The sequence below is a fragment of the Papilio polytes genome, unplaced genomic scaffold (genome assembly GCF_000836215.1).
Source record: "Papilio polytes unplaced genomic scaffold, Ppol_1.0 DF822622.1, whole genome shotgun sequence".
Taxonomy (NCBI): Eukaryota; Metazoa; Arthropoda; class Insecta; order Lepidoptera; family Papilionidae; genus Papilio; species Papilio polytes.
In genome coordinates this window covers 1794402-1806250 of record NW_013526582.1, presented here as the reverse complement: position 1 = coordinate 1806250, position 11849 = coordinate 1794402, and the positions used below count along the sequence as shown (strand labels likewise).

General features: G+C 35.2%; 3 protein-coding genes across 3 annotated transcripts in view; all 3 read right to left on the bottom strand.

The window, feature by feature from the left end:
* The window catches only part of LOC106105859 (26S protease regulatory subunit 10B), an 8131-nt gene extending 4447 nt beyond the window's left edge, over nt 1–3684 (bottom strand). The window contains exons 1-5 of the mRNA XM_013286316.1: nt 3502–3684; nt 3196–3315; nt 2917–3053; nt 1551–1649; nt 988–1137 (exon numbers count right to left, since the gene is read on the bottom strand). Of these exons, the coding sequence (XP_013141770.1) occupies nt 988–1137; nt 1551–1649; nt 2917–3053; nt 3196–3315; nt 3502–3607 (612 nt within the window). The 5' untranslated portion in view covers nt 3608–3684. The remainder of the gene's footprint in view (nt 1–987; nt 1138–1550; nt 1650–2916; nt 3054–3195; nt 3316–3501) is intronic.
* A 903-nt stretch (nt 3685–4587) lies between these two features.
* On the bottom strand, nt 4588–9054 carry LOC106105885 (TGF-beta-activated kinase 1 and MAP3K7-binding protein 1-like). The gene is made up of 6 exons (XM_013286342.1): nt 8784–9054; nt 8431–8565; nt 8193–8298; nt 7389–7653; nt 5592–5748; nt 4588–5267 (listed from the first exon to the last, which is right to left on the bottom strand). Exons 1-6 carry the CDS (start codon nt 8918–8920, stop codon nt 4688–4690), a joined length of 1380 nt encoding a protein of 459 aa, XP_013141796.1. The 5' UTR covers nt 8921–9054; the 3' UTR covers nt 4588–4687.
* A 1129-nt stretch (nt 9055–10183) lies between these two features.
* Nucleotides 10184–11543, bottom strand: LOC106105882 (transcription factor BTF3 homolog 4-like). Its single transcript, XM_013286339.1, has 2 exons — nt 11437–11543; nt 10184–11342 (listed from the first exon to the last, which is right to left on the bottom strand). Exon 2 carries the CDS (start codon nt 11317–11319, stop codon nt 10771–10773), a length of 549 nt encoding a protein of 182 aa, XP_013141793.1. The 5' UTR covers nt 11320–11342; nt 11437–11543; the 3' UTR covers nt 10184–10770.
* Between the last annotated feature and the right edge of the window lie 306 nt (nt 11544–11849).

Genomic DNA, 11849 nt, shown 5'->3' with positions numbered 1-11849 from the left:
TAGTCACCGTAACTTTAGGGTAGGCTCCGAGCCCCTCGGTGGGGACATATAGTGAAGCTGGTGATGTAAATGCGAATGGATGGATGTTTCTTACTACATATCTCTAGAACGGTTTAATTAACTCACTGATATTTGGAAAGATATATAAAATGTAGTCTGGAAGAACATTGGCTACTAAGTGTTTTTTTAATTCCCTGGGAATGAAATATTCATATTTTACTACTAGCCCCCCCACCCCCATCGTTGACTGGAAATTCCCAAACTTGCTTTACCTTAGATAAAACTAGCTGTTCCCACGCGGCTTCATCCGCATGAAATTATGAAAATTCTATTTTATTGTTTTCATTTGTCAAATTAATCTTGCTTTCTTGATGTTGGCAGCAACTTATGGTCTCTTTCCCACATTAGGAATTTTATTTAAAATATTTACCCCCTAAGGTTAAAATATTAGCCTAAAGCGTGACGTAAGTGTAGGACTTTTTATTAAAAAAAGAATTATTCAAAAAGTGCTGTAATTGCTGACATGTTAGGCAACAAAGAAGTGTGTGTTTACGCTTTATTATAATAGTATAGAAGTATAGATTCAAGTCTAAAAAATAGTATAACTGAATAAGTTTAATTTAGTACACAATTGTAATAATCAATAATTCCATAAAAATGAGATGAAAATAATCTTTTAATTTAAAAACCAAAGAACCCAAAGAATGCCAAAGAACCAAAGAATATACAATAAAAATAGTTTTAACAATAGCAAAAGTATAAAACCTTCAACAATCTATACTGATATTATAAAGAGGAAAGATTTGTATTTTTGTAGATTTTAAAAATTCATTCAGTCTATGTTACTCACAGAAAAGAAATTCATCTGTGAGTAACATAGACTATTTTATTATTACTAATGTCCAGGAACTATTGATAAACAACAAATACTGGACCACGGCGTTAAAAAATCATAATTAAAACATCAACTATTAGAACTTGACTGACCTTCAAGAAGTTAGCATCAAGTTGTGAAGCGACGGCTCTCGCCAGCAAAGTTTTCCCAGTCCCCGGAGGTCCGTACAACAAGCAGCCCTTGGGCGGGGTGATCCCAACTCGCAGGAACAACTCTGGGTTCATTAATGGCAACTCTATTACCTGGAAACACAATTGTTTTCTAAACATCTTACTGATATTATAAACTAGCTGTTCCCATGCGACTTCATCCGCATGAAATTATAAAAATTTCATTTTATTGTTCAAATTTGTCAAATTATCAATTGCAAATGTCAAAATGATATGACATGATGTCAAACCATGGCAACCTTGCTTCCTTGATGTTGGCAGCAACTTGTAGTCTTTTTCCCACGTTAGGGTTTTTATCCAAAATATTAACCCCCTATGTTTAATGGCGTGTAAATATATAGTCTAAAGCGTGAAGTGAGTGTAGAACTTTTTATTAAAAAAAGTATCATTCAAAAATATGCTATAATTGCTAATTATAATGTTCCAATTTATGTGATTCTATTTTCATTTAATGCGGAATAACTTTCTTTCGTTATATTACTTACTTCTCTCAACTGTCGGATCTGTTCTTGCAGACCACCAATAGCAGAGTAAGTCACATCTCCTGGGTCTTCATGGCTCATATTGTACACCAAAGGATCAACCTAAAAACAAGAGATAACAAAACTAATCTACACTGAAAAGAGGTTCAGTGAAGTTTTAAAAATAGAGGTTGTTTTAACATCACATATAAAAGGAAGCTTTCTAACAAAGCAGTCAATATTAGCTTGCCCTTGTTACATAGGGTTGGTACAATATAATCTTTTTTTTTTTTTTAATAACAAAAGGTGGCAAACGAGCAATTGGCCACCTGAAGTCGCCAAAATGGCGAAGCGACCGCTGTCCCATAGACATCCGCGGTCGCAGATGTGTTGCCTACCCTTATCTGACGGAGGAGACGCACATAAAGAGGATATTGCCCCTTCCTATGCATCACCTCCACCGTCAAATCCACTTCCCCTTCCCATCCTCTCCATATAAGAAAACGGTGGTAAAGAGAAAGGGACTTAAATTAGGCCTCCGGCACCACACTCATCAGACGAAACACGGAATTGCTTCCATTTCACGCCTGTCTTCTGTGTGGTCGTGGTATTACACCCGGCCCATTCGTGCTAAGATGTTAAAGCGGGCACTACTACTGTTAAAACTTCCATACACTATCAGTCATGTCTGAATTTACTTCTTTATCTTTAACACAATCTATAGTTTAACAGTGGTAGAGCCCACTTTAACATCTTCGTATGAACAGGCCAGCTCACCCGGTGTAATACCACGACCACACAGAAAACAGGCATGAAGTGGAAGCAATTACATGTTTCGTCTGATGAGTGTGATGCAGGTCTAATTTTAGTCTCTTTCCATTCCACCCTTTTCTTAAGAGGAAGGGATAGGAAGGAAAAGTGGAAATGTCCTCTTTATGTGCGTCTCCTCCGTCAATGAAGGGTAGGCAAAACATCTGCAATTGCAGATGTTTATAGGCAATGGTTACTTTCCATTTTGGTGGATTGAGGTGGCCGCTTGCTTGTTTGCAACCTTATATCATTAAAAAAAATACTATCTTTGTTGAGTTCCTTTGTAGCCCATATTCAGTCTTAACACTTTATTTTTCATGTCATCATCCTCTCTTTATATGTCCATACCACACTAACATTTACCTAACAGAATAGTCATGGAATTAACTCCTAGATAATGTAGTCACCCTAACTTAGGGTAGGCTCCAAACCCCTTGATGGGGAAATATAATGAACTGGTGTTGATGATGATGATGAACATAGTTCAACAATTGAAATAGACTGGATTTATTAAATATCCAAGCTATTCAACATAAGCTACAAGCTAACTAGCTGCTAGTGCATAACCTAGTTTACTAACCTCTCTAGGCAGATGACGCATGATAGTAAGAGTGGTCATATCCAGTGCCACTCGCGTGCCTCCCTTCAGCTTGTTCTTGTCCAGCTGTCTGCGGCAACCCACCACATAACGTGGACCATTTGTTGCCTTCACAATAACTGGGAAGAAACAAAAAATGGGTCTTTTTCATTGGATATGTACATCATTGATATGTTGATTGCTGACATCCGATATAACAAAGAAGTCTGTGTTTTATTATATTAGTATAATAATAGATTAGATATTTATTTATGTACTTACATTTCTCCTCAGTTAATTGTTTCAGAACTTCACCCACAATTTGACCAACACTCTGAAGAGCTTTCAGGTCATTTTCACTCTTATCATACTGTTTTGTTAAATCCTTTAACTGTTCTCTCACTAGAAAGAGAAAATTATAAATCGGGTAATTTTTTGCAATACAGTAACGCACTTCAAGTGAATATGATATTAAACGAAATATTACTTTAAAATGTACTTCATAATTCAGATTATTGCCAAGAAATCAATATTATTCATGCAAAATACGAAACAAAAACGCAATGATTCGGCACAAATGATACGTACTATCTTTGAGTCTAGACTCGATTTCTTTGTGTTCCATTAATTTCTTTCTATAATCTTGAAAGGCCTTTTCTCTCAAAGGATCCATAGCGGACGAACCAGCAGGCATTTTGTAGTTTTATAAGAAAATACTCGTCCACGAAAATGATTTTCAACAATTGTTTGACGTTTCTGAAAATAAATGTCAATCGTTGTTTTTTTTTTTGTACGACCAAGAACCACGAACCATACAGCCAACGTAGAATGTTTTGTGTTAAAAAACAACAATTTTAATTTTGAATCCTTTTAATAATGTTTAATTTAATTTAAAGTGTTTGAAATTATATTAAAATTGTGGTGTATAACTACAACCACTCTTAAACAGAACTAGGATCAATGGCTTTAAACCCACTTTTAACAGAACAGTAGTGGATTCACATGAAAAAATACCTGCGAGTAATAAAATAAGGAATAATTATTAAATGTACTCAGATTTTTATTCTAATAAAAATGAAGAGGCTGTATTACTAAGTGATTAAATACCCTTCTATGATGATACGGGTATATTATTTAATTATTTTACATAAGTTTCCGTAACATTGTAATTATAACTCTCAACAGTGGTAGTGCCCGCTTTAACATCTTCGCGCGAATGGGCCGGCTCGCCCGGTGTAATACCACGACCACACAGAAAACAGGCGTGAAGTGGAAGCAATTCCGCGTTTCGTCTGATGAGTGTGGTGCCGGAGGCCTAACTTTAGTCCCTTTTCCTTTCCACCCTTTTCTTAAGGGGAAAGGATGGGAGGGAAAAGTGGATTTGACGGTGGAGGAGACGCATAGGAAGGGGAAATGTCCTCTTTATGTGCGTCTCCTCCTCCGTCAATTAGGGTAGGCAACGCATCTGCAATTGCGGATGTTTATGGGCAGCGGTCGCTTTCCATTTCGGTGGATTTAGGTGGCCGCTTGCTCGTTTGTCACCTCGTATTATACAAAAAAAAAACATAAAACAAAGTAACACTAAAAATACCTAATTAAGAGAGGAAAAATATCAATAAAACCACATTATTTTTAAATACTTTATTAAAACATTTTATAAACATCTCATGACGATTTACACTTATAAGAAAAGCCGTGAAACAATACTGTTTTTAAATCATACGATTAAAGCTTACTAAACAATAAAAAAATCAGGACGATAAATAAAAAAAAATCATTTTATAAAACCAGGCAAGGTACCATTTTTTCTAGCTTTAGCAACATTTTCATAATAACACGTAAAATCAACATAACCTTTAATCTTCCTATCTCTATCATACGGCCTACAACTCGATATATCCGAATCATTCGATTGATTAGTATCGATATTACTATCGTTCGTAGCAATATCGATAGTACCCGATGTATCGATTTCCGAATCGATTTCATTTAAAAGTGTATTCGATTTCGATTGCACAATCGGATTGAATCGTACAGATGATCGTTCGTTTTGTTTATGGACGGGATTCCTTAAATTTATGGTATCATTCTGAGGAACTGGCGGTAGAAAGTTAAAATTTCTTATTAACAAAGTTACATGTGTATTTGCTTTCGGTGTTAGGTTATTTTTGTTGCAATATGTGAGAAATTCATCTTCAATTTCCCCGAGTACTGAATGGCTGACATTTGTGAAATCGGTTTGCTTTCTAAAATTCTCTACTATTATTTGGGCTAGCTGTTTGTTTGTCTGTTCGCTGCAGCCTCGGACTTCTTGTATACGTTTGTATACTCCAGCGCTGACTAGAACTAGGAATCTGTAATATATAGGGCCGGTATTAGAGTAGGGCGGTAGGGCGACCGCCCAGGGCGTTGGACAGAGGGGCGTTACAATTCTGCGAATTGCAGTCTCACATAACCGTTTACCTCCCTCCCCAAGACCTAAGGAAGACGCCATAAACTCGCCCAGGGCTACTTTTTTGTATGAATCAAGTAATAATGATGCATGAAAAATTATAATGGACTTTGCAGGGAAAGGAATACACAGATTGAGAAAATTAGGCTACATTCTCTAACAATCCATCTGAACTTTAACATTTATAATATTAGTAAGATTAAGAATTTTAAGAATTAGTATATACCTGCATGATTCATCAAGAGCGATAGGTCCGTGTATCTCCGGCGCAGCGAGCACGGGCTCCGCGGCCGCACATCCAATGTGAGGGAACGCCTTGTACAGACCCTTTACTAAATAGTTACCCACACAGCGGGTACCTGACTGATTGCCTAGGTATTGTGCTAAAAACATATACAAAAAACTTTTTTATCTTTATCTAATTATAAACAGGAATGATTTGTATTTTTATATGTATTGGAATAACTCAAAAACTACTGACCCAACTTTATCCACATGGAATTCAAAATATAATCTATGTTACTCACAGATAAATTACCTTTCTAATGAAAGGATTTTTAAAAATAGCCTAGTTGTTTTTCAGTTATATCAATACATACAAAAATACAAATAATTTCTAATTATAATTTTAATATAGATTCTTGAACACAATGTTTTAAAAACAAAAACCCTATTTGATGACATGACACCCACTGAAATTAAAATTAAATGTTTTTTTTTATATTACTAGGTGGTAAACGAGCAAGCGGCCACCTGAATCCACCGAAATGGAAAGCGACCGCTGCCCATAAACATCCGCAATTGCAGATGCGTTGCCTACCTTTCATTGACGAAGGAGACGCACATAAAGAGGACATTTCCCATTCCAATGCGTCTCCTCCACCGTCAAATCCACTTTTTCCTCCTATCCTTTCCTCTTAAGAAAAGGGTGGAAAGGAAAAGGGACTAAAATTAGGCCTCCGGCACCATACTCATCAGACGAAACGCGGAGTTGCTTCCACTTCACGCCTGTTTTCTGTGTGGTCGTGGTATTACACCGGGCAAGCCAGCCCATTCGTGCAAAGATGTTAAAGCGGGCTCTACCACTGTTAAATGATGAATGTTAAGCTATTATTAAAAAAAATAACCTGTTATTTGGGTAATATATCCTAATCAGACACATAAAAAAATAGATGTTGCTCGCGACTTCATCTATATAAAATTTTAAAATAATAGAAATGCTATGTTACTGAATAACATAGCTTTTTAATGGTGAAAAAATTTTTAAAATTATATTAATAGTCTTTGAGTTATTTCAATACATATATTTCCTTTTTATAACATTAACTAGCTGTTCCCGTGCGGCTTCATCCGCATGGAATTATGAAAATGTTATTTTATTGTTTACATTTGTCAAATTATCAATAGCAGATGTCAAAATGACATGATATGACAAACCTTAGCAATCTTACTTTCTTGATGTTGGCAGCAACTTGTGGTCTCTTTCCCACATTAGGGTTTTTATCCAAAATATTTACCTCTAAGTTTAATGGCGTGAAAATATATAGCCTAAAGCGTGACGTAACTGTAGGGCATTTTATTAAAAAATCATTCAAAAATATGCTGTAATTGCTGACATCTTAGGCAACAAAGAAGTGTGTGTTTACGCTTTATTATAATAGTATAGGTTATGGAATACTATGGACATTTTTGAAAATATAAATTATAACACGGCTAAACTCACGTGATAACATTCGGTGTAGGCACCGACAGTTTCGAACCCGTTGGGGGTCCTTCTTCAGGGTGAGTGATTAATCGGGTATACTCGCTATCGCGTCGCGACGGTCACAGTGACACCGAATGTTATCACGTGAGTTTAGCCGTGTTATAATTTATATAGTATAATGTCTCACGAAAGTTTTAATAAGTTAATTTTTGAACATTAGAAAATGATATAATGGAATTGCGATCAATCTTACATCTCTTAAAAAACCCAGAATTGAGTAATTTCTTTTTTAAATCAATTACACCAAAATAAACTCACCATTCCTCAATTTATTAACGTCCAGACCTAACTGCGAAAGCCGGAGCAACTCATCTTCATTATTCAAGCTATGATCAACAGTTAATTGCACAACTCTGAGTACAGAGTTATCATCAGTACGGCAAAGTAATGCTCTCGTCTCTCCAACGTTGGCCACAAACAGTTTGCCGTTATGCACCAATGCTATAACCACAGTAGCACCTCCGGACAAATGTTGGTCAATCTCTTTTAAACGGGACAATATATTGTCACAATTCTGTGATATCTGTAAATACAAGAATACTTTAAGACCCTGTCCTACTAAATTGTCTAACAATCAATGTGAAATATGTGATGGAAATATCAGATTTTGTTCCCTTATCTGAAAGTTCTATCTCATTCTCCTGATATTCTAAAAATTATACTAATTTGGAGATTTTTAAGTTATTGAGAAGTTTTGGGGTCATAAAAAACAATTATCTCGACACTTAGGGCCTGTCTCACTATTGGCTGATAGAGGCTCAGATAGCTTAAAACTGTCACTGTCAGATAAGGGAATAAAATCCGATATTTCCATCACTTATTTTACATGTTCAATTGTTATCAGACAATCATACTTAATATTATAAATGCGAAAGTTTAGATGGATGGATGTTTGTTAGAGTTTGTAGCCTAAACGGCTGAACGGATTTCGGTGAAATTTGGTATATAGAGGATAGCCTGGAAGAACACATAGGCTACTCACTTTTGTTTTTTTAATACCACAGGACAGAGTCGCAGGTGAAAGCTAGTACAATATATTAGGAATGACTTGTTTTTAAATACCTGTGTTTCATTTAATGTCTGCAGTCTGTACTGCAAGCAAGTGCGTTCAGCTATCATACCGTCATAGTTCTCTATGTATGCTTTCTCAACTGATACAAAGGCATTCCTGGAAAATATGTTCATTAATGCAAAAGTTTATGGTAGAGCCAGTTTTCAGTTAATAGGGCCCATAGAAATTCATTTCTCATAGATAAAAACAATTTCTTGTCTAAGTCAAAATCGCATAAAAGTTACTTACCTCAGCCTATCCCTTATCTCTTCATCTGAATTACTGATACATGGCGGTGGTAGCAGCATTTCTACCGCCATACGCTGCATAATAAATCTAGCGGCATCCAAGCCATTGTGTGGTTCAAATACTCCATACAAACACCTGTAACATGGAAACAAAAAAATGTTAACTTTTTTAATAGAAAATAGACTAAAACGTTGAATATTTTATTAGTGTTGACTGGACAGATTAATTTGGCAGAAGAAGTAATGCCTAGGCATTAGAAGAGTCGCTATCAGTTGGGCAGCTAAACCCACTTTGGGTCGCTGTGAAAACACCGTATGTTAGCTATTGTACAAGTAATATCTTCTATTACTTACGATCCATCCTCTGTTTGGCAGTAGAAGCAAAGGTAATCGTCGGTGGAATTAACATTTCCACTTATCTGAGAGAAATACGAAGCAACGCAAGTATTTTGACACTTCGGCAAATCCTCCGTCCAAGGTCTGGCTATCATTTTGTATGAGCCATATAATACTCGATATTGAAGAAACTTCTACTTTATTAAATCGATGTTATTCGCTTAGAATTTTAATAAAAGAGAATTAGAATTTTTTTATCACGCAATAAAAAATACGAATTCGACTTTTGACATTAACAGAACAATCAATTTGACATGTTTTGCTGCTGTCAAAAAAATCCTGAGATTCATTCTACAATATTTAGAAAATAAAATACCTTTGCGGTTTTGAAAACAAAATGTTTCAATTCTTACTTTATAGTAATAATATAATAATAAATATCAATGAAAATTATTCTAATGTGCATTATAAAAATACGTTCAAGCGAAAAATCCTGACCTTACAGACCAACCTATACTAAATTAGGGCGCCCGGCCCCTTGAATTGTTAATTGAGATTGTTTGTACTTTCTCCTATTTTAAGTGTTAAAGGCCTTTAATATTCCCCATTAATCAATCCTAAATCTGCTACAACTTCAAAATATTTAGTGTTTTACTAGTATGGCCATACCTTTGGTGGATATCAGCTTAAGTTCACCTGGAGTTGTAGAGCAGAATATACATAATCTCTTTGGGTTTTTTTAAACATTCCTGCATCTTTTTCATTTACTTTTAAAATAAAAGTTGCACTGTATAATTGGTATAAGTTTTTAATTTAATATATGGGAATCAAACCTTGGAATAGCCTACAGTTGAAAATATGCTGTCATTTCTTGTACATTATCATTGAATTTCAAATGATAATGACTAACCACAATTTCCTGATATAAAACCACATGTCATATTACTAATTTTATCAAAATTCGATCAGTTCATTTGCTTTAGTTATTAAATTTTCAATGCCAATATAATTTTTTTGTGAAAATAAATTCTCAAGTACATCAGTGGCTGTATGCGTTAATCATCCTAATATTTTTTTAAAAAAGTTAGGATGTCTATTTTAGTAGATATCTCCATAATGGCTTCACAAATCTGGATATTGTAAAGTCTAAAAGAATACAGGCCACTTACTAATTTTTTGACCGACTTCCCAAACGGAGCTACTGAATTTGTCTGTTTTTTTATTTTTTTCTTTGGGTCTGTATAGACTTAAAGTAGAATCAAAAAAAAAAAACAGACATATTGAGTACCTCCTTCTTTTGGGAAGTTGGTCAAAAAATTAGTAAGTGGCCTCTATACAGAGGAAGCAAAAGCTATTAAAACATAAAAGTTTTTTGGGTGTTAGTTTCTTTTACATAGTTAATGAAATAAAACACAAGGTTAACGACTAAAGTTTATGTATGTAAACTCCAATCTTACATTTTTAATTATATTTAAATCAAAACAATGTTTTGCTACATTGTTTTACTCTGCAGAGCTTGTGACTAATTTCACCTAATGTTAAACTTTATGAGAAAGCAATTCTTCAAATTCATGAATTAACAACTTTAGAAAATCCAATATTAAAAATATTACATGGCGTATCAAACACCTATTTTACTATAAATATATTCCTTCATATATTGTAAAAATAATGCATGTAATGTTTTTAAATGCTCATATACTGCCTTTATGTCAACAATATGTATTAAAACACTTAACTAAATACCAAATTATGAGAATATTCTCATGCAAGTGTCACATGTATGTTAGTGAAGGCGCAGGAGTGACTGGGACCCAGCGGGAGACTGGATTCCCAAAGTTAATTAACAAAAAAAAGGTGCACACTTTCCAACACCACATTATATATAAATGAGATGCTTAATTTCAATTCTGAATAAACTATTTCGCTGACAAACGCTCAACTTTGGAAACCCTTGTCACTTGGGTGAGCAAAATTAAAAACTATAGTTTTGAAGAGGGACTATTTAATCGGATTTCTTCTCGGCCGCTTTGGTTTCTGTTTCGGGAGTTTCTGGAACCTTCTCTTTCTCCGGTTCTATTATTTCCTCCTTCTCCTCGGTTATAACCTCTTTGGCCTCCTGTTTGGAAGCTTCGTCAAAGTTGCCGACCAGGTTAGGTACTTCGTCATCCTCGTCCAATGGCTTTGGCGCCGTTACACTCGACGCCAGCCTCTTCAATTGACTCAAACCTTCCGGCCCCAGTTGGCTGAGGATACCCGGAAGCATTTCTGCGATTTGCTTGTTTTCACCATGGCCAGTAATAGCGAAAGTGTTGGCCGCCAATGAGGCCTGTGCTTTTGGATTGTTAAAATGAATAACTGTGCCGTCATCTTTTATCATATTCACTTCTTCGATGCCGGGGATAGTGTTAACTGATAGTTTCTTTAGTGATGACTGCAATTTCTTGTCATCTGTGGCTGCGGTCGCATGTACAACCTTCTTCTTACGCCTCGGTGTACCCTTGCCGCCGATACGAACTTGGGACTGCAGTTTTTTCAGTTTTTCGGTGTTCATTTTGCTGTTTTAACACGTAATACCTGCACAGAAAAACGCGACGCACTTTTAGTTATGTTTTTATGATTACTTTAATCACGAACGCGTCGGCTTAACATGTAACTTGATCGTACGCACGTGTTTTGAACACCGGTTAGTTACAAAGGGAAAATGGTGGATTTGCGACAAGTTATTTCTGATTTCCGATTACGTTCCGTTACTATAATTTAACACTAATAATTGCAAGACGTTTAAACTAAATCATGTATTTTAAATAATTTATGTTAAAAATTCAATTAAAATGATTTAAAAATAATTAAAATCCGCAATTGGAGTTGTTGCTTTTACTTCCTTTTTTATAATCTGTGGTTGAAAACGAAATCTGGTTACAAGACTTTGTAATAGAGGGCGCTGATTTAAAACCAAAATGTGGGCTAGTTGTAGAAAAGTTTTAACCTTTTACCACTAGATGGCACTGCTGGTACCAAAAGTGATAACTTTAAATTTGGGTTTATGAAATACAATAAAAATCTATTACTCTTTATGTATCT

Coding starts and splice junctions, on each gene's coding strand:
- LOC106105885 (XM_013286342.1), bottom strand. CDS start 8,920: ATGATAGCCAGACCTTGGACGGAGGATTTGCCGAAGTGTCAAAATACT. Junction 8,299..8,430: donor GAGATAAGGGATAGGCTGAG/GTAAGTAACTTT, acceptor CATATTTTCCAG/GAATGCCTTTGTATCAGTTG. Junction 5,749..7,388: donor CGTTAATAAATTGAGGAATG/GTGAGTTTATTT, acceptor ATATGTTTTTAG/CACAATACCTAGGCAATCAG.
- LOC106105882 (XM_013286339.1), bottom strand. CDS start 11,319: ATGAACACCGAAAAACTGAAAAAACTGCAGTCCCAAGTTCGTATCGGC.